Raw genomic sequence first — 22,542 nt, 5'->3', positions numbered from 1 at the left:
CAGTCAGACAGACAGTCCTGAGCAGAGCCAGGACTTAGGGAAGACTCCAGCGCAGGGGCAGGGACGTGACCTGGCTCAGAGACCCCAGTGTTAGAGGAGAGGGGATGGCGGTGTAGAGACCTGGGACCTGCTTCCGGCACCACCTTCTCCAGGAAGCCCGCCCTGACCTTCAGGCAGGCTATGAGGTGCTATTCCCACAGCACTCCGGGAATCCTCCTGACTCAGGTCAATCACCCTGGGTTCACAGCGTCTTGACTCCTTGTCTGTCCCCCTCCTGGAATCTGAGCCTGCTAGGGACAGGATCCCGGTGAATTCAGCACAGGCGGGCATTCAGAGGGGCTGCCACGAGGACAAGAGGGCCCAGGGCCCCTGCCCCTCACTGGGCCCCAGCTGAGGGCGTCTGTGCAGCCTGCAGCCCCAGGACAGCCGGGAGCTGGCATCACCTGGGCAGCTGGCAGCCCCTCGCAGCTCAGCAGCACGTGTCCCACTAAGCTGAGTCCCCACCGGCAGGCTGCTCCAGGCCTGGCCCAGCTACAAAGGCTTTGTGTCCCGATTCAGCCCTCAAGGCCGGGGAGGCACCGGCACCCCCTTTGCAAAAGAGGAGACTCTGCCCAGGAAGGTTACAGGTCAGTTGACTCATCCAGAGTGCAGAGTCCAGTCTCGGGGGCCCCAGACTGGAGCCGGGGGCAACTGGCCCAGTGTCTCCCAAATGCACCTGGTCGTCCAGAGTTCCTCACACCGTGGTCCATACTCAAGAGTCTTCATTATATCGTGATCCAGTCTGGAAACAAACTCTGCCCACAAAACAGTGTTTCTGATGTGTCTGCTCTGTTCTAGTCAAGCATAGTTTATTCCATTAAAAAAAAAAAAATTCCTAGTCATGACCCACTAAACTGACTTCTCAGTTCTTCCCTGCGTGAAAAGTGGGGTCTAGTCCAAACGTCTGCTCTGGAGGGTGGGCAGAGGAGGCACGAGAGGAAAGGGACTCCCTTGTGGTTGCACCTAAAACCTCAGTGCTGAGGGGCTGTGGACAGACAGACACCCCAGGGCCCGCTGTAGGCCGCTCACCTGAGGTAGCACTGCTGCTCCTTGCCCGGCCAACCTCTGCAAGGAGCTGACCTGAGGACCGGTGACAGGCACTGCAGTGATGGTTCCCAAAGCCTGGAAGACAGCGGAGGGCGGCACTCAGGAGGGACGGGGTGCTGGGACGCAGCACGCGAGGAAATTTGGGGGGCTGTGGGTCAGGCACAGGGTCTTGGATACAACACCAAAGATATAGTCCACGTAAGAAGAAGTTAATCAACTGAACTTCAAAAACAACTGAAGTTGGAAAGACAGTAAGAGAATGGAAAAAAATGGGCCACGGACAAGGGGAAAAAACATTTTGCCTATCACCTATCTGATAAAAAGACTTGTACCCAGAATATATAAAAGAACTGCCAAAATCCACTAATCAGAAAACAAACAACCCAGTTAAAAATTGATTCAAACAGAACAGATCACTAAAGCGATATGCTGATGGCAAATAAGTTAAGCTAATGAAAAGATACTAAATACCCTGAGTTACTAGAGAAATGTGAATTAAACAATAGCAAGATACCACTACACAACACACCCATTCTGAGAACGACGATAAGAAGAGCTGACCGCGTCCAGGGCTGGTGAGGACGTGGAGTGGTCTGTCCACCTCTCTTGGGAACATAAACTGGTGTAACCACACTGGAACAGTTTGGCAGTTTCATAAAAAGTTAAGTATATGTGTATTGCTATGGACTGAAGGTTGGTGTCCCCCAGAACGTGCGTGTCGAAACACTAATCCTCAGCGTGAAGCTTTTGTGTGGAGCTTTTGTGAGTGACCAAGTCATGAACGTGGAGCCCTCTCGATGGGATTGTGCATGCTCAGTCAGTCATACCTGACTCTCTGTGACCCCAGGGACGGCAGCCCACCAGGCTCCTCTGTCCATGGGATTCTCCAGGCAAGAATACTGGAGAGGGCTGTGATCACCTCCTCCAGGGGATCTTTCCAACCCGGGGATCAAACCCACACGTCCTGCGTCTCCTGCATTGTCAGGCAGATACTTTACCACTGAGCCACCTGGGAAGCCCTTCAGACAGACACAACGAGAGACCTAGCTTCTTTTCTAAACCTAGTCTTGAATCAGATGTCACAACATAAAACTAATTGTAAATAACAATTGAAATAACTTTTTAAAAGGCTTCGTTCCCTTCCCCCGCCTCCTCAGTTTCAGGAATTAGAGATGGTCTAGATAAGCGCTCCAGAATTAGTGCCCTCGTAAGGAGAGATTTGAGAGGGTTTCCTTCCCCTCTCTGCCTGTGAGGACACAGCAAGGAGTCTGCCATGGTTTGAATGTTGAAAGTGAAAGTGTTAGTCACTCAGTCTGTATCTGATTATTTGCGACCCCATGGACTGAAGCCTGGCAGGCTCCTCTGTTCATGGGATTCTCCAGGCAAGAATATGGGAGTGGGTAGCTATTCCCTTCTCCAGGGGTCTTCTCAACTCAGGGATCGAACCCCTGTCTCCTGCATTGCAGGTAGATTCTTTACCGTCTGAGACACCAAGGAAGACCTTTGAATGTTAGCGTCCCCTTAAAATTCACTTGTTCGAATTCTAATGCTAGAAGTGATGGTGTTAGAAGGCAAGGCCTTTGGGAGGTGCTTCAGCCAGGAGGGTGGAATCCTGATGAAATGAATGGGATTCATGCCTATAAAAGAGGCTGCAGTGACTCTAGCCCCTTCCCCCAGGGGAGAAGTCTGAAGCTGGAAAAAAGCCCTCACCTGGCCATGCTGGCACTCTGATTTCCAACTACCAACCTCTAGAACTGTGAGCAATAAGCTTTTCTTTCTTTTTTTAAAATATCATCTCTGCTGGATGTCTCAAAGGCACTTGGTAAAGTTTAATACTCATTCATAAAAACACTTTTTTTTTCCCCAGTTTTGGCTGCACTGTGTATCACGTGGGATCTTACTTCCCTGACCAGCAATGGAACGAAAGCCTCCCGCATTGGAAGGGTAGAGTCTTAACCATTGGACCGCCAAGGAAGTCCCAGTAAGTTTCTGTGTACGAGAACTACCCAGTCTGTGGCATTTTGTTCTAACAGCCAAAATGGACAAAGGTAGCATCCATCTACAAATCAGGAAGAGGGTTTGCACCGCAAACCAGATCAGCCAGCACCTTGATCTGGGACTTCCCAGCCTCCAGAGCTCTGAGAAATACGTGTCTGTTGTTTAAGCCCCAAGTTGATGGTGTTTTTGTTGTAGCAGTCCCAACTGAAACATTCTGCCTCTAGACACTACTCAAGGGAAATGAAAGCACATGTCCATACAGAGGCTTGTTCAAGAACGTTCCCAGCAGCTCTACTGGAAACAGCCCAGGTGTTCGTAAACGGGTCCACAACAGGTCCACTGATGAGCAAGCTGTGGCATATCCACCCAACGGAATATTATTCAGCAATGAAAAAGGAATGCGGAATGAACAACTGATACGCACAGCATGGATAAGTCTCAAAGTGGTCTTGCTGGATGAAAGGAGCCAGTCAGAAAAGGGGATACATGTTATTGTATAATGTCATCTACATGAAATTCGAGATGGGAGAACGAAAGGAAGGGACTACAAAGGCCTAGGGAAACGTTTGAGGGTCAAGGGTGTGTTTTCTATCTTGATTCTAGTGGTGGTTTCACAGACGGACACCTATGTCAAACATCTTGAACTTTTTAAATATAACACTTTATTGTATATATTATTCTAACAAAGCTGCTAAAAATAAACTCCCTCCCTATTTCCCCCCTTAAAGCTCTCTGTCCCTGGAAGGAGTATCATCCTTCCCCAGATGAGATGACAGAGGCCCCACAACCCACAGAGCTGCTTCTCCTGGTTACGATGGGGTGGTCCCTCCCTCCTCTGGAATTTCCCACCTGCCCCAAGTGGACAAAGCCCTGAGGTTCATGTCCTTCCAGCCAGCTGCCTGCCTCTCTGCATGGAGCCAAATTATCCACATTTAACTGGAAATTCACCATGGACACTTGCTGGAATAGAGCTTTATACGCGATGCAGAAAGCGTCCAAGCAAACACGGTCACTCTGAGGAAGTGTCTCAATCCACCATGCCGTTTTCCCCTCTCCAGCACCATGCCCTGCGAGCCCTGCCGAATGCCCATGTTTTAAAGATTCTGCCTGCCTTTCGCAAAGGGATGCATGTAGGAGGCGGTGCCCCTGGACCTGCTGCTGCATCCAGCATCACCAGTGGCCTGTCTGCTATCAACCCCTGGGCCCCGGCCCAGAGCTGCACAGGTGAGCGGCAGGCACCGAGGGAGCACCATTTGATTAAATAAACTCCCAGGCGATTCTGCCAACCTGGGGACTGCGGGCCGAGAAGAAACCAGCCTGTCCCTCCAGCAGGTTCTGTGGCAAAAGGCCCACATGGGCACTTGGCTCCATCCGTGGGTGGGGCCGTGCTGCGCCCTGGAAGCAGGGGTTCCCGCACAGAAGACCCCAGGGCCGCAGGACCGCAAGGGCAAATCCACACGCAGCACCCACAGAGGCCAGAGAACAGGCACAACGCTGCTTTCCCCAGGGACTCCCTTCTGGCTACGATCCCCAAACAAGCCCTCCAGGTGAGTGCTGCACGCCATCTGTATGTTTTTCCAGTCCTTGCGTATCTGCTCGGGAGGGCATGAGGGTTGCCGTGTGTCTGACTCTGGGTGTGTTGCTGCACCAGCTATTTGATTCTCTGGCGCCCACTTGGGCACATGCGTTCTGTGTTTCCATGTGAATTCCTCTCTGGGCTCCTCTTCTGCCCTGTGTCCGTGTGTCTCACACGCACCAGCGTCCGTGGTCCTACGCCTTCACTGCAGGTCGGTTCTCAGCCCTCTCTCCTGACCTGAGACATGCCGGTGACTTCTGTCGACGCAGAGAAACTCACAGCCAGGGAGGAGAAGGGAGGGGACCACGAGGGGAGGCATGGGCAGAGGCTGGAGGGGCAGAGCCCCCGAGCTTGGGGTGACTCAGAGGGTGGGGGAGACGGGGGAGCTTTACTTTGACTTCACTCTCAAACACTCGGTGACCAAGAAAGAAACACGACCCGCCACGGGGGAAACAGTGAACACCTGCGGGATGATCACAGAATAATCATCCACTCGCTGACTCCACGAACTACAATACTGCCTGACTCCAACCGATGGCACTGATGCCGCTGCCTGGGACTCAGGGTCCCCGCTGACTCTTTAGGGAGCATTCTGCAGGGCGCCCTGTGTGCCAGGGGGGCAGGAGAGGCACGGCTGACTCCCTAAGTCAGAGCCCGAAGTCCTAGCCTTTGGGGATGAGTTAATCAAACAGGCTGCCGAGCAGGTTTCCGGGAACCGCGAGTTTCCTCCAGGATCACCAGAGCCCCCTTCCTCCCCAGTCCATCCTCCCATCGCCAGGTATCTGTTCCCCTTCGCTCCAAGGCTTAGCCCAGAGCGCATTCTTCCACGTCCTTATAAACCTTTAATTAACAAGCTGAAGAGACATTTTATCTAGCAGGGACTGACCTTTCTGCTCCGTGTCGGAATTTATCGATAGATGAAACAATCATCTCAGAGGCTATTCCACCAGCCCCGGATAGTTTATGGCCGCACTCTGGTCAAGATAAATGAGCTCCTTATGACGACAGTTACAGCTTTAAGCATTTTAATAGGGGAAAGGGGGCCATAAAAGTCAAAGATAACTTCATGTTTTTTCCCGCATCGGTGGCGTCCCCGGGGGCAGCCTGGGAAACCTCGGACGAGCTCGGTGCCGGCCGAGGCGGGTGGGAGGCACCCAGCAGACAGGTGTGTCTGACGGTACCCGGGCTGGGACAGACTGGGCTCGGGTTCTGGTACCCCGCTTGGTGCACATGGCCCCCTCGCTCTCTGCGCCCGGTCTTCTCGTCCATGACGGGGAGAGTTTCCGAGGCAGGGGCCTAACGGGAGTGGGAGCCCAGGGTCCACACAGAGCCTGCGAGCGCCAGGTGAAGGGAGTGGGTCAGACCCGGCCGGGTCCGTGCCTGGACCCGGGACACCGAGCGTGGAAGGGAGGGAGGGAGGTACAGCCTGGTACCCCAGCAGGGATGGCCTCGGGGTCAGCTCATCCGGGAGCCAGTCCTGCAGAGGCCCCTCTCTGGCTGGGCCGACCTGCGGAAGTCTGCTCTGCTCTCCAGCATCCATCTCTCCGTCTTGCACACAGGGCACACACGCTCGTCTCCCCGCAATGACGAGAGTCAAGTGCACGAACGTGAAAAGTGTGAGGATGCAGAAAAGGACATCAGAGCCTGGGGTCCCGGGCTTCCTGCTGTGTTCGCTTCAACAGCTCTTCCTCCGCATCAGGGGACAGACCTGGAGTGTCTGGGGACAGTCTGCATCCAGGGGTCCCACTGAACCCCAGGCAACCTGCACGGCCCAGGAACTGGGGTGCTGGGCAGGACGGGAAGCTCTCACCCAGACCCTGACCGGATGGATCAGAACTGGCCTTTCTCAGCTCTGCACTCCTGCTGGACGGCGGCTCCAGGAGGCTGCAGTCAGGCTGAGACCCCTCTGGGTGCTAGAGGCCAGCCCCAGCCTGGCCCAGGCACCAGCTGGCTGAGGTGTCTGATGGACATTGTCAGACGGCCCTGCCAGGAGATACTCAGGGGGCCGCCGAGGGCCAGGGAGCAGGATCCTTGAATCCGGCATACCCAGAGCCCCCGCTCCACAAGGCGGGCCTGTGCCCACCACCCCAGGGGCAAACCTGACCCCTGACCCCTGGGCTTGGTTCTAGCTCCTGCACCAGAGTGAGTGATGCCAGACCTCACCCAGCCGCCCTCCCAGCGGGACCCTCGGTGTGGGTGCGGACAGGCCCAGGGGTGGTGAAGCGGCCCCGTCCTGTCTATATTAACGTGTTCCTGAGGAAGACAGAAAGCCAGCCGTGGAGACCAGCCCATCTCCGGGGCCGGATGGGACAACCCCATGCGGCTCCCCAGCCAGGGTCCACCCTGGTCTTCATCGGCCATGCCTCCGGCACTGTTTGTGGGCCTCCGCCCGGGGCTTTCCCAATGGGCCTGCCGAGCTCCAAGTCCCAGGGCCCCGCATCCTGCATGGTGACGGCAAGGACAGGCAGTCCCAGCTGGCAGGACAGAAAACCCCAGGATGAGGGCACGCAGTGACCCCGGGACGGGCGGCAGGTCAGGGAACCCAGTCCTCTTTCCTGGCGGCAGGAGGGCGGGAGCAGGCCGGGGGTCACCGCGAGCCCCGCGGCGGGACAGAGTGTGTGCAGGGTGGGGCTGAGGAGAGAGGGGCGTGCACCCTCTAAGCCTCACGTCCTCTAAGACCCCACCCGGACGCCCTTTGCCAGAACTTGCTCCACACACAGGACTCAACTCAGGCCTGACCTTGCCCCTGAATTCAACCTCCAACTGAGCACCGTGGAGGTGCTCCCAAGCCCCTCTGTGCCTCAGTTTCCACAATGGCCAACCAAAGACAACCTCCCACCACCCCCACCAGGACGATCGGCGTGTCACAGTGAGCGGGAAGGCGCCGGACAGACCAAGCTTAGCCCTGGACTGAGCACACCACACGTGGTCCCTCCTGAAGCCTGCAGTGAGCGTCCACCCCCGAACTGGAAACGTTCACACATTTCCAATTCCATGCCAGCCGCACAGAGGGCTTCCCTGGAGCGTGAGTTCGGGAGGCCAGTGGGTGGGTACGTGGGAGGTTCCTACAGACCCCAGGGCACATGCCTTTCCCCAGCCTTAGCCCCCAAACCCAAACCACCAACCCTCAGACAGGTGCCCCAGAGGTGATCCAACCCTGCTTCCAGTTGCACTCGGGACATCAGAAGCTATTTTTTAAACTCCTCTTATTCCCACTCAGGACTGGCAAGGCCAGCCTCACAGAGAGGCCTTCCCACGTGACGGCACCAGGGAGGGGTTGCCATGGCAATGGCTCCTGGGGATGCAGTGGGGCGGATGGCTGTGTGAGTACCCGTGTGGTCTTGCACTGCCTTCTGCCGGACATGCGACCCTCCTGCTCCTGGGGGGCCCTGGGGTCCTGTCCACACCTGGAGGGGGTGGGGCTCAGTGATCCCAGGGACGCCAACAGCAGTGACCGTCCTTCCCCACGGTCACCAGAGAGACAGGCCTGCCCTCTGATCCCCCACCTGCATGTCAGGACCCAAGCCCTGGGCACAAAGGGCCACGGGCCGCCGCTCAGAGGCTGCAGGATCAGGGTCCAGGGAGCTTTTCTACCTTAAAAAGTCTGAACCTGGAGAAGAGAAGCTTTCCAAGTTGGTGCTCAGGGGACTTGCAAAGTGCCCACTCTCCCTCGACAGAACCGGACGATGTGAAGCGAGTGCCTGAACCTGGGCACCGCACAGTTTCCCCTCGGTTCACCAACGGAGCAACGCGGGCCCAGAAGCTGGAGGCGTTTTCCCCTGAGGCCACGCGACTCTCAGCTGAAAGCTCATGTCTCTGCTGGGGTTTGCTGGCCCAGAGCAGATGGTGCCCACGAAGTCAGAAGGAATGAGCCTCTTCTGCAGCAAGGCCGGGCCCTGCCCTGCCCCGGACGGGCCATGCCAGGGTGCAAGACACACAGGAAGCCACGATGGCGCCTCGCTCGCTGACCCTGCCCAGACCCCGAGCGCCTGCAGACTCGGGAAGCAAGGCCATCGGGAGGCTATGACGACTGGCCGAGCAGTGGATGACTCAGGCCTCAATCGATCACCCAGCCAAGGAGATGCTGGGTGTGGGGATGGGAGGGGCCGAGGAAGGCCGTGCAAGACCCACTCTCACAGGACGCTCGCAGGTCCTGGACAAGAGCATCCAGCTAGGCCAGGTCCCTCCTGAAGGCCTCCTGGGGAGAGGGCGCAGCCTGCACTCCCATCCCCCACCCCCCACGGCGGCCCGGGTGACCTGGGACTCAGTTTCCCCATCAGAAAAATGGGAGCATGGCCTTCCCCTCTCATTGGGCTTCTGAGAACTCGGGAGTGATAACTGTCGGAGCTCCAAGTGGGTCCCAGGCTAGTGGCTCCGATGGTAAAGAACCTGCCTGGAATGCGGGAGACCCGGGTTCGATCCCAGGGTCAGGAAGATCCCCCGGAGAAGAAATGGCCACGCATTCCGGTGTATTCTTGCCCGGAGAATCCCATGGACCGAGGAGCCTGGCGGGTGGCGGCTCTCGGGACCGCAAAGAGTCAGACACGACTGAGCAACTAACACACATGTGGGTCCCAGGGCCCTCCGCGCGGGGGCAGTACCAGCAGGGCCGTGGTGATCAAGCCACCAAAACCGGCCCCCCGGTCCTGGCGAGGGAACGGACTGGTCAGGCGAACACAGCTCAGCGCCCCTGGTCTCCAGAGCACCCCACCCAGGCCGCCGCCATGGGACACTCAGGACAGCTGGGCTTCTCTGCATCTGTATGGAGACCATGTTGAGGTCCATACGAATGGACATGCGGATGGAGCTCTAGAAAGAGGAGCCCTCCTAAAGAAATGACACCCACGTGACGTGTTTCTTGTTGAGAACAAGGTGGACACGGCTCCTTAGAGGCTCACCCACCGCCACCCCGGGGCAGCCCGCGGGGCATCTGTCCACCGAGGCCCCGGGGCTGGACAGGGCACCGCGGCCCCACTGCTGACCCAGAGCATTTACCCTTTGCCGAGGAGTTAAGAGAAAGTCCTCTGTGTCCCCAGGGTCACCCCAGGACGCGGCTCCCGGTTCCTCCGGGAAAGCCCGCACTTCAGGCCACGGAAAGCAGCCGCCCCGCTGGCCGCCTTCAGCCACCTCCCACCTAGACTTCTGGAAGCTCAGTCCCAAATCAGCGCCCATGAGAGGTCTGCAAGCTGAGCGGCTGGGGATACGGTTGTGTGTCGGGGAGCGGCTTGTCGCTGGGTCCAAGCAGCAGCGTTTTTGTCCAAGCTCGGCCCGGGCAGGTGCTGGGCTGGGGCTTCTGTCTCCTCGTCACTCACCAGGAAAGAGAAGCAGAAGCTCCTTTGGCTACAGGGAGCCATGCAGGTGTTGCCAGTTCCCTTCCCAGTTGCCAGAACACTCCGCCGGGCCTCCCCACCCCCCCACACCGAGGGACGAGATGGGGGCTGGTGCCGCGCGGCCAGCCTACGGCGGGACCCGGCTGTCACCGCTGCCTGAGCCCTTGGCCGCCACGTGCGAAGCCAGACGTCTTGCGGGGCTGGGCTGGATTTCTGCACCCCGTGAAGCTCCCGCCTGAAAGGGGAGCGGCAGCCCCCAGGCCCCTGAGAAGCACCCTGGAGAAGGTGGCCAACTGCCCGCTCTGCAGCGGCCAAGCAGCTTCCCAACTTGCCATTTTCCTCGTGTCTTTCTGGAACCGCTGTGATGTGGAGCAAAGATAACAACAGAGCTCCAACACTGGTGCCAATAAACATCAACGTAACCGAAGCACCACTTTCACAGTCATGCAAAACCAGCTTGTTATTCGCAGATAAAATCCGACTGCCGCCTCCATCACCGTCGGGAATGCCGGAGATGTCCTTCCCTGTGCTGAGGCGAGCTCTGCCAGCCCTGATCGGCGCCCCCAAGCCCACGGCCCGCCTCCCCTAACCCCAAGCTCACCCACACAGGACCGCCAGGGGGCCTTAGGGGGTGGGTGCCTGTGAAAACCCAGGGAAGGCACGCCCACCTCTGTCTCCTCCCAGCCCACGTCCCGTGTCTACGGCTGGGACCCAACACATACGCAGAGCTCCAGTCACTGGGTGGGGGGCCAACCAACCTGCACTCAAATTCCACTCCCCTGCTGGCTTGGGTCACATCAAGCACCCTGTCCTCACCCCCAAAGCTGGGGCATCGAGAACCGCCTTCCCTGCTCCCGGGACCAGAGGGTCGGGCACTGGGAGGCACCTGGCACTGAGCTGCCGGTGTGAGTCACGCCACGGGTCCCCCGGTTCACACACGCACATCAAGGACCAGGTGTGGGGACAGGGCTGGCGGGAGGGCAGCGGGGCTCCTGGTGCAGTGAGGATCAGCAGGTCCCCGTCGGGGCGTGCCCGGGGCCACCAGGCCCACAAGTGCGGGCACCAGTCAGCGCCTTTGATAGGCAAGACTGGGAAGGGCCGACGGTCGGTCTGCAGGGGACGGACGGATGGGAATGTTCAGAGGACGGGAAGCCTCCCGGCCGCCCGCGTGCGTGAACCACCGCACACGTGTCCCCGTGCGAGCAGGGCCTTGGACCCCCACCCGGAGCTTGGCTGTTCCCTGAGACCGATCAGGAGCCTGGGAGGGCTCTTGGCTGCTGTAGCCGGCCAACCGGAGCTGCTGTGTGCCAGCAGGACCCGGGTGCCCACTGTGGGCCAGGCAGGGAGCCCTCTGGGGGTGGATTCTCTCCTCTTGAGACGTGCCAGCTGCCTCCTGGAGGGGCAGGGGGTCCAAGCGGCCCACGTGCCGCAGCAGCCGGGGTGATCTTCCCTCCTGGGGCTGGCCCAAGCCTCAAGGCTCTTGCCCACAGGCACCCACACCCACTGTTCTCCCCGCCCTGAGCATCCTGCTCCCTCCTGGGCTCCGAGGGCCGGTCCCCAGGGCACTGCTGCTCCTGGGGGAGGAGAGGCCACACCCCGGGTCTCTCAGGAGACCGCAACACCGGTTCTTTAAAACAAGAACCCTCTTCCTAAACCTGCATCCTCACGCCCCACGAGGGGAGTCATTTCCTGAAGCCCGGGTGCTGTGAGGAGGCTCTGCACACGCCCACCTGGAGGCAGAGCTGTTGACCGCGTGCTCCCGGGGAGATCAGCTGCCAGCCCAGGTGCTCCGGCCAGGCTGGGTCCCGGTGACCCTGACCGCGAGGGGCTGGCCGAGGCGGGCTGCCCGGGGCCACTTAACCAACGCAGAGGTCTACACGGGGGAGGCCATCCTTAACCAGAGAGCCCCAGAGAACACACGCGGCTACTCCGCGCTGACATTTAAAACACCCTTTCAGCAGCCCCCAGCGTGGCAAAGTGGTTTAATTAACTTGAAAGGCTGTAATTTTATGCTATTTAGTAGGAAATACACACGCTAAATGGCATCGTGGACTAAGTGTCGGGGGCTGTGATCTTGAGAGTGCAGGGAAGGAACGGCCCCGAGGCCCGGCAACCACAGGTGTGGGGTGGGCGTGTGGGCGGCCAGGGTGTGGGCACGCCGGCCATGTGCCCGCAGACGGCGGCGTCTGAAGCCACACGGGATCCGGGCCGGGGGGGGGTGTCCACAAGGCCAGTAAGAACAGCCACCTCCCATCATCTCAACTGGGAAACCAGCACTGTGTCTGAGAACCGAACGTGGGGGAGGCTGGAGCCAGTCAGGACCCCTGTTCCTCCTACTCGGGTGCTCTGGGTACCCGTGCCCCGAGAAGGAGGCACCCCCGTGCTGCCCGGCTCTGCCCGTGGATACGTCCAGAGTCACAGGGAGGGGGCAGTCCTGGTTGGCCTGCCCGGCTCCGGCTGCCGCCGGCTGCTGCCTCGCGGGCACCCTGGGAAGACCCTGCACCAGCTCTCCTTCCCCTGCCCGTCCCCTGGAACGATGGAGCAAATCCTGTAGGGAAGGACGTGGGCTCGTGTCCAGGGCAGCAGGAGGCGGGCATGGGGTCACTTCCCTCCCCGCGCAGAGGGGCCGCCTCCCGGGCCTGGGCTGAGAGGCGGCAGCGTGTTGGGCTCTTGCCTTCCCCAACCCTCGGCCCCCACGGACCACCCGGCCCCCTCGCCTCACGCTCCCCAGCTCTCCCCAGACTTGGGGCAGTAGTGTCTGTCCCCCCGACAGGAGGCCCCAGAGCTGCTCCCCAGCCCCCGGGGTCCAGAGGCCACCACCAACCGCTGTGCACCTTCAATACCAATCTTGGTGACGGGAAGACGCCATCCACGGGCACGTCCTAACTGCCTCCTGCCACTGACCCCAGGCCTCTGGAAAATAAACGGTCATTTAGGAAATCTAATTTCCATGTGTGATTGGCGGGCGCCCGCACCCACTGGCCCCAGCCTCATCAGCCTGCCACCTCAGACGCCTTGGAATCTAATTTAAGGGGGGCGTGTCTGCACGGCACCCCAGGGAGCCTGCTGGCGGCCAGGACACGCTCCCTATGGGGAGAGGTCCCCTGCGGTGAGCCTCTCATGGGCAGTGGTGGGCAGGGGTGAGCCCCGGGCCCCCAGAGGCGCCTGGCACTCCAGAGACCACCCCCCCCAACCCAGTAAGACTGAGAAACAGGCTATTTACAGTGAGCATGAGAACTGAGTGTATGGCTTGATGATTTCAACAAATGTCTACACCCAAGTCACCACCACTCAGGCCAAGATACAGAACACTCTAGCAACCGCAGAGGCTCCCAAGAGCCCCTCCAAGAGGGTCTGGCTGAGGGACCAGGGTCCTGCTCTTGGCAACGGGATCCTGGCTTGATTTCCTGACCTTGCGGCCAATAGGAAAACAGAACTAACCCTCCACTACCTTTCTGACCAGGTAGTCCTACTGGTAAAGAGCCCACCTGCCAACGCAGAAGACGTTAAGAGCCCCAGGATCGATCCCTGGGTGGGGAAGATCCCCTGGAGAAGGAAATGGCAACCCACTGCAGTGGTCTTGCCTGGAGGATCCCAGGGACAGAGGAGCCTGGCGGGCTACAGTCCGTGGGGTCGCAAAGAGTCAGACACGACTGAAGCGACTTAGCAGGCATCTACCTTTCTGACCCGCGGGCAGTAACTGGGCTCAAGCACCGTCTATCGAGAGCCGCTCCGTGCCAGGCCCCGTGTGGACACAGCAAGCAAGGCACGGTGGCTGTCCCTGTCTTTGGGGTCAGGCTCCGAGCAAGTGCCGGGCCAGGACATGAGGATGTGAGCCGGGACCTGACGCTGCTCAGACAGCAGAGATGCAGGTCCCGCCAACACAGAGGGGCCGGGGGTGGAGTGCTGACCGTCACTGACAAAGCGCCGCCGTGCCTGGGTGGCTTCCGTGCTTCTGGGAGGTGAGTTCAGGACCCCAGCGTGGACAACGGAAGTGACCTGCCCCAGGGGAGCAGCTGGGGAGATGCCAGTGGGAGGGGACCCGAGGGCGGCCCTGTCCTGCGGGAAGAGACGCAGCCACGGTGGTGGGGGGCATAGAGAGAGGCGTACCGGGTCCCCGCGCGGCTCGGCATGGCCAAGTGGGGCCCTGCTGTGTCCCAGCCCACACTGCCCGGTGCGCAGGGGGCACTTGAAGTCCATCCAGAGCAGGGCAGAGGGGACTGTGACGCCTGGCGGTGCCTTGGGACCTGGAAGCCGGCAGCCGTGGTAGGTCCCGGGGATCCCTCCTCTGCACGTGGTCCTGTGCGGGGGAACCACACTCAGCTCCCGAGGGGAGGGGCCCAGCTCCAGGCAGCCCCCCCGTCCTGCCCGCGTGCCAGAGAAACAACCCCAGACTCTGGACCAGCGCCTTCATCTCTGGACTCAGTGTCCCCATTTCTAGGACGGGGCCACCAGCACCCGGGGAGGGAGACAGTCAGGCAGGTACCCTAGAAGGTATCTTCTGAACGTGACGCCGAGATGAGCCAGGCCCAGGGCAGCGAGTGTGGAGGCGACCACAGGAGGCTTGGCCGCAGGGCGCCCCACATGGCAGGCGCTGTGCTGACCCGCTCATTCTGCAGGACAGAAACTCGGGGATGCTCAGTATTCCCCACGAGCTTGCTGGGCGCCAGACCCACCTTATGCTGGGGGGAGTGGGTGGCGGGGTTTGAGAGCTCGCCTCTGAGAAGCGTCCCGGCCTAAGCAGAAACAAGAGGACACGGGCGAGGCTGGCCACGGTGGAGCCGCGTGGATGAACGCTGGCTGGCTCTCGCCAGAAGCCGCCTCCACGTCCTCAGGATGACCGTCTGCCCGGGGCAGCTATGTCACGTGGCCACAGGCACACGTGGGAGGAGACGCCTCTCAGGGAGCTTCACCGGGGCCAGAGGCCCTGCAGCCAAGCTCCCTCAAGGTGCTGCCTAACACAGCCCGGCCCAGAGGGCATCCCGGGAGCACTAACGACTCCTGCAGCCCTGCAGACAGCGCCAGAGGCCACCTCTGCACAGACACGCGCCCGGACACAACGCACTTTCCTGAATGGCTCCTTCCCCCACCCCCGGTGGACAGCTGAGCAGACGTTTCAGGACCTTCCCTCTGTCATGCACACCCTGATTCACTGTGGCCAGGCTCCACAATACCCCCCAGGGACGGCAGTCTGCTCCATCCCGGTGTAAGTTACCTGTGTGTATAAACTATCAAAACTCATCAAACAGTACAATCAAGACCAGTGAATTTCAATGCATGTAAATTATATCTCAAAGCAAAAAAAATTATATATTAAAAAAATGGCAAGAGCTGCAGCTCCAGCCCTTATGGTAAGAAAGGAAAAGGGGGGGCACTGGAGGGTTGCCTGCAGGAGCCCAGACTCACCACCCACAGAGGGGGAGAACCTGGGTCAACACCCCATCCCCCTACCACCTTTTGGCAGCTTCACAGTCAGCGTGCTACTTTGGGACGGAAATCTGCAGTCCTTGCTACGTCAGTTAAGGCATGAAGAGCGTGTCCCAACTCCAGGGGGCTTGGGGAGTGGCGGGAAGGACTGAGATCGGGAAAGAAATCGGTATGATCTCTGGGTAGCACTGAGGAAAGTCCTGGAGTGGACAAGGTCACTTATGGAAATAAAATGTACACAGGCCTCAGCATCGTGGACAGGGTTTGTCACTGTCCTGTTACAGATTTCTGTCCTCACATCTCTGAAAAGCACCTGGAACTGCAGGGAAGGGGTGGCCCCCTGAGGGCTATGAGGGACAGAGGACGTTCGCTCACCTCGGTCAGGCTCCTGGACCTGGCACCACGACACCTGCAGTAAATGGACAGAGCTACACCCGTCGACGGTGGTGGGTGACGGGCGGACAGCCTGGAGATTCGAGAGGGACCAGAAGCTGCACTAGTGGAGGCAGGGAGGCCAGGCAGGAAGTGCAGGGGGCTCCGGGGAGGCCACGTGATACGAGTGACAAGGCACGAAGACCGGGGCGGGGGGAGGGGTGGTTTAACCAGGAGGAGACACGCGTCATGAAAAATCCCAGTAAAAGCCCAGAGTTCACTGGTGGGGAAAGTTATGTTAAAAGTGGGGCTTCCCTGGTAATCCAGCAGTTAAGAGTCTGCCTGCCAGTGCAGAGGACATGTGTTCAGTCCCTGGTCCGGCAAGATCCCACATGCCGCAGAGCAACTAAGCCTGTGCAAAAACTACTGAGTCTGCGTGCCTAGAGCCTCTGCTCCACAACAAGAGAAACCACTGCAGTGAGAAGCCAGTGCACCCAACTAGAGAGAAGCCCCCAGTCGCCGCAACCAGAGAAAGCGCGCCCACTGCGACCCAGAGCAGCCAAAAGTAAATAAATAAACAAAACTTTAAAAAGCAAAGAGGTGAACTCCTTGTCCTCAGAAACCACATAACCAGGGGCTGGGAGATACAGAGCATGGGCAAACTCCCACTGCTCAGAGCCTCAGTCTTCCCGTCTGCAAAAGGGAGCCATCACGGTAAAAATGCACCGCCAGCCTCCACCAGACACAGTGACATAAGATCATGAGGAGATTCACAACTCCTCATGGCAAGACGGCCTGATCCTGCAGCCGGCCTCTGGGCAGGCCTGCTCTAGGCCCACCGGTTGGTTGGCTGAGTTATTTCCATACTCCAAACAGGAAACTCAGCCTTTAAATTCCAAGGGAGCCTGCGTCCCTGTGTGAGCTTAGCTGCTCAGTCGTATCCAACTCTTTGTGAGCCCATGGACTGTAGCCCACCAGGCTCCTCTGTCCATGGGAATTCTCCAGGAAAGAATACTGCAGTGGGTTGCCATGCCCTCCTCCAGGGGATCTTCCCGACCCAGGGATCGAATCCAGGTCTCCCGCATTGCAGGCAGATTCTTTACCGTCTGAGCCACCAAGGAAGCCCCTGCATCCCCAGTGCAGTTCTAACTACCAGCATTACCACTGCTGATACCGCCTGCTGGGAGCGACTTCCCAGGCCGCGTGGTCCGGACCACATCCCAGCATTCGTAAGCCACAACAGTGAGGCGTATGAGGTCTCACCGAGAAGCAGGGCCCACAGGATAGAGAGATGTTCAGATCTGGGGTCTCGAGTTATGACGGACGACCAGAGGAGGAGCAGGACACCCCCTGGGGGCCGGAGCAGGAGGCTGAGATGCTGCCCGGGTCAGTCAGGCTGCCAAGGACCGCGTGGACCAGGATGGGATGCAGGCAGGGCTCTCAGGGTAGGGGGGGAGCGCTTCTGTTCAAGCCGCACAGGCGTGTGGGCCCCTCACCCACTCCTGCCCTGGGTTTGCCAGAGAGGCACGGCTCACAGGGAGCCCATCTCATTGGCCCTCACTTGGCAGGGAGAAGGAGGGCAGGTTTCAGCCATGAGCCCCCACCCTGGGCCAGGAGCCCCTCTGAGTACACCCACACCTGTCCCCAGTGCAGAGGGGGCAGCGCCCTGAAGTCCCCTGGAGTGCTGAGAATAAAAACAAGGAACAAGCAGCACTTGAGGAAGGAACATGTCGGAAGGGAGACCAGGGTGGAACAGACAAACCCCCACGTGAGGCCTCCGAGCACCTGGACACCTACTGAGGAGGCCTTGGCTGGGCAGGGGCAGCTGCAGACACACGGGGCTCCCTGCCAGCAGGGGTCATGGGCCTCCGCCCACTCACACCAGCCAGGCTGAGGGTGGGGTGGGACACACCAGGGGCCGCATCCGCCAGGGAGGATGACTCGTGGGTCACCCGAGGGCCACAGGCACAGAGAGGTGGCGGGTGGGGGAGGGTGGAAGGTGTCCACCTGAGCGATGAAGTGGGGACTGGCCAACTTACTGCCATTCATGGAATTTAATTTCCAGCATTAGGATGTCTTCCCTGGTGGTTCAGACGGTAAAGAACCTGTCTGCACTGCAGGAGAAGCAGGTTCAATCCTTGGACCAGGAAGACCTCCTTGGAGAAGGGAACAGCAACCCACTCCAGTATTCTTGCCTGGGAAATCCCATGGACAGAGGAGCCTAGCAGGCTACAGTCCATGGGGTCGCAAAGACTTGGACACGACCGAGCCATTAACACTTTTCACTTTCACATGCCAACTTCTAAACATTCCAGCTCGTTCCAGTTTTTAAAAGCTCAGCAAATATGTGTTGGATGAGTAGAGGGATTAGAGAATGATGACTCCAGCATTATTGAGCCCCTGCCACGTTGCCACGCGGGCCTGACTTTAATTGACTGCTTCAGCACCCTGGACAGAGCTCACAGCTCCTATTCCCTTTCAGGCAGGACTAAAGGGCTGAGTGACCTGCCCAAGGTCAGTCAGGGCACTGGGGGCCGTATCGGGCGCGGAGGAGGCCACACCCAGCCTTTGGAGCTGCACTCACTGCTTTATCTATTCCTTCCTTCCTCCACTCAGCATTTTGTTCCAGGTATGAATCTGTGCAGCCCATCTTAGGGAGCTCGCAGTTCAGTGGGGACAGACCGTTGGCCCTGTTCGTGGAGGAGGGGGGGTCAGAGGGTGCAGGTCACCTTCCCAGAGGGGATGACCCTGAGCCCGACCACAGAAGAGAAGGGCACAGGTGAGCACAGGCTTGGCCAGGAGAAGGGGCCTTGGGGACGCGGCCTGATGGAGCCAGAAGGGCCACAGGTGCTCTGGCGCCGCCCGAGGGTTCACGCCCCTTTCCTAGGTGGGCTCAGGAAAGAGGTCGATGCTCACCTGAAGCTGGCCACGGGACCTGACTGCACAGAGCCAGCACCACCCAGCAGGGGCAGCGGGCCGCCCCCACGGGTACCCTCAGCCCAGCACCACGGAACACAGAACTGGGGGCACAACAGCCACAGGACAGCAGGCCCAACGGTGCCCACGGGACACTCGGGCCGTGATGGGCACGGCTGGTCTTGCGCCGACAGCCCCGTGAGAAGGCAGACTCCTCCCCATGCGACATGCGGGACACTGGGCTGGGTGACTTGTCCAGGCTGGGAAGGGAAGGGGCGGGGTCCAAGCCCGCGCCTGGCCACAGGGCCTGGGCTCCGACTACCATGAGGAGCGTGGGGCCCAGAGAACATGCAGCTCATGTCTCCGCCGGCCGCCCGCAGCTCAGCCTGGCCCGGCCTTTGAGCTGAGACCTGGGAAGCAGCAGGCAAGCTGCGAGGAGGGCAGAAGTGCCCAAGCTTCCGGGGAGGTTCAAGTACATCTTCGGAGAACACCCAGGGAGGAGGTAGGCATGCAGGGACCCAGTTCACATCTAGCAAAGCCCTGGACTTGGCTGGACCTCAGGTGCCCTGTCTATATGATGGGTGTGGGGCTGGAGTGGCCGACGCCTGAGGTCCAACGTGAAGGCTCAACACAGGATGGGGGTGTGCTGGGCTCCCCCTCCACCCCCTGTCCCCCACTATTTCACTGTCGGGAACAGCCTGAGACCCTTCGAGCCCCAGTTTTCCCATCTGTGAACTGGAAATGAGTGACACCACCACCGCTGGCAGGAATCACATGGAGATGGGGTTTGTGAGGATGTTCTGTAGCCTGTGAAGGGCTGTGTACCCAGGATGCTTCCACATACCGCTTGCATCACTGGGCTGCAAAAACCCAGCGACGTGCTCAGAAACCACTTCTCTGTAAGGGGAACTCAGGGAGGAGCTGGGCTTCGTTTCCACGTGGATCTCACTCCAGGCCTTGGTGGCGTCAGGGACACCCATACCGTGGCGGGTTGGGAGGGCTGTGACTCCAGCCGGTGTGTTTGCCTCTAAAATCCACCTGAAGCTGTTCTTCCTCCTCCCTAGTCACTTAGAGGCTCTCTAGATGCTGAGAGTGGCCGTGACTTAGTGAGAGCCACCAGGAGGCCCTGACATGTGCCTGGCCATCAGGAACACGTCTGCGTTCTTGCCTCGGCTCGGGGACAACCTGGGGACCTGCAACAGGCTGGTGCAGAGCTGGAAGATGTACTGTCCACCACCCAGGAGGCCCAGCCAGACCCGGCCCCTGCCTGCTCCACACCCCGCCTACTAACCAGCAAGCTGACCCGGCGCCAGGTTCAGCTGGTACACCTGGCTCCCCATCAGGGCCGTGGGCGTGGGGACACAGCCTGCCAGGGGATGTCCACGTCGGGAGAGCATCCTTGGGGCAGGGGAGGAAGACGTGGGCAGGGCTCCTGAGAGCAAGTGACTGAGGGATGACGCCCTCTGAAGCCAGAAATAAAGCTGTGGACCCGGAAAGAAGCGTGCTTCAGGCTCGGGGGCAGGCAGAGCGGGACCCTCGCTCACTCACTTTCTGTCTCCCTGAGCCTAAGTTTCCTCTGCCGTAAGCTGAAGCAACACGCTGACCTCATAGAATGACAGGTTTCTGCATCAAGGGCCGTCTGTGTGTCTAGAACCTGCTTACGAGTGGCCTGCTCCCTCCTCCTGCCTTAATTCCTGTAAACTGCCAGTGACAACTGGCAAAGAGTCGGACACAACTTGAATAGACATAATAAGTGCACAAACCCTCAGTGTGTGGAAAGAGCTGAGGGAGGAGGGCTTTTATCAAGCTCTAGTTCACAAGCAAATTCATATTTCTCTTGCATCTTAGGAGGCCCGTGGGCTCCATGTTTCCCCGAGAAGAACGGGCAACCTGGTTTTCGTAGGAGCCAGTAGCTAGAGAGAGGGAGAGAGACAGGGGTCTGACCCAGTTTCTTACCCCACCACCGCCTGAAACAGGGTGACTTCATTCCAGCCAGATGAAATGGTATCTGGCACGTCCCACACAGACACACGCCTAGATCATGCAGAGACACACCTAAATCCTCACCCTTTCCAGTCCTGAGAGGGAACCCAGAGTTTGCGAAGCTTCTGCTTTCTGCGAATCCCCTGCTCCGCGAGTGAATGCGGGCTGGGTCCCAGGGCAGCGGCCAGCAGCCCGGGCGTGTCTCCTGCCCGTGACCCGGGCCCCTGATCTTTGCTATACTCATGACTCCTGCACCTCAGCTCAGGCCGAAGGCCCCGGGAGGGCGGGAGCGGGGACACAGCCAGTGATGGGGGTTCTGGACATCCTCTTGTCTCCTGCCACCCAGCAAGGCTCCCCCCAGATACCGATGGCAGGGTGGGGGTGGGTAATCAGTTCTTGCTTACTGGACCTTGGCAGGCAGCTGTGGGCAGGCACACACCCGAACCCTGGCCCTCTACCGAGGGCTGACGATCCAGGCGGGACCAGGACTCTCCAGGTCCCAGCAGCGAGCTGGTGGGGGGAGGATGCCGTAGCCCCCTCTGCAGTCACAGATGCCTTCTGCCCCTTCACTCCGTCCTCCCGCTTGGCCTATGTCACCCATCGATTCAGTCCACGAGGTGGTGGGCTTGGGCTTGGGGACCCTGCACCTCTCAGGGCCCCCTTGGTCAGCCCTTGGGAAAGCTGAGCAGATGCTGCTCAGCCTACTGACCTGGAACCGCCCCCCCCCCGATTCTGGAGATCCTGGGGTTTCTTCTGTAGCAGCTCAGGGAGGCTGGGGGGTGGGTGGGTTGGGTGTCAGGAGCCCACCGTCCAGGCCTGGCTCTGAGCTCTGGAACCAGAAGAGACGGGCCCTACCTTGCCCTCCACAGGGACCGTGAGGACCCCCACTAGGGAGAGACGCTGCTCCCCACCCCGGACAGGAGACACTGCTGGTCTGGGTGTGGTTTCCCAGTTTGTTTTAGGCAGAAACTCAACCAGTTTGACGTGTGACGTTTCCAGTTTGACGCTGGAAACTATAAAGCGCAGTGGCTCCACCGTGGAAGCTCCGTTGGCCAGCCCATCACCCCCAAGTCTCTGCAGACTGGTCACAGGTGCCGCGGGCTCCCGTGGTGTGATCACGCCTCGCTTTCCCATGTTCCATTTCACATTATTTCTCCTGCTCCAACTTATTAATTAGCCTCTGCTCACAACACAATCCTGGCCCTGGAGTGGCCCTTCTAACCCAGCCGTGGTCTCTGCATATGTTCTTGTCCAGTGTGTCCTGGAGGGGGCGGGGGAGTGGAGTGGGGGGCTTCCTGCTATGATGGAGCCTCCCCAGGGGAGTCCCACCCCGCTCCTGAGACCCGCAGCTCCCAGGGGTTACACTGCCTCTGAGCTCTGACTTTATCGTATCTGGTTTTGAACAAAGGCTCTAACGGTGCCCCTTCCCCGTCAGCTGGGGTTCCCCACCGGAGCCGCCCCCCACCCCCCCCACCTCCTCTCGGGGACTGGCCCTCCTGCCCACCCTCCTCCCAGGAGTCAGGCTGGGTCCTCCAGCTTCAGTCCATCTTCCGAAGGAGCCTCCCCCAGCTCAAGACCCGACCCCAGTGGGCGTGAGCCACAGCTTGCTCAGCCTCTGAAGGGTCCACGCTTTTGCCAACCGACAACACTAAAGCAGTGGGTCAAGGTCTTCTCTGAATGCACTGAACAGCTACAGCCTCTTTCTTTTCAAATCCCCTTGGAAGGCACGCTCACAAGCGGGCAGTGCTCATTAAGCACTTTCCAGCCCCTGGGAGAATCCGCAGCCACGGGGACACGTCGATCGGTGCCCCCTGCCCTGGACCCGAACACCTTCATGTTGAGACCCCCGCTGGC

The 22,542-nt window shown here is 59.5% G+C and overlaps 1 protein-coding gene across 1 annotated transcript in view; it reads right to left on the bottom strand.

Annotated features, from left to right (window-relative positions):
• PHF21B (PHD finger protein 21B) overlaps positions 1 to 22,542 on the bottom strand; it is an 80,435-nt gene that overhangs the window by 16,530 nt on the left and 41,363 nt on the right. The window contains exon 3 of the mRNA XM_061124020.1: positions 1,069 to 1,161. Within this exon, the coding sequence (XP_060980003.1) occupies positions 1,069 to 1,161 (93 nt within the window). The remainder of the gene's footprint in view (positions 1 to 1,068; positions 1,162 to 22,542) is intronic.

Source organism: Dama dama, chromosome 22, assembly GCF_033118175.1.
Source record: "Dama dama isolate Ldn47 chromosome 22, ASM3311817v1, whole genome shotgun sequence".
Lineage (NCBI taxonomy): Eukaryota > Metazoa > Chordata > Mammalia > Artiodactyla > Cervidae > Dama > Dama dama.
The sequence above is the reverse complement of the archived record's forward strand: the minus strand, read 5'-3'. Positions and strand labels throughout refer to the sequence as shown.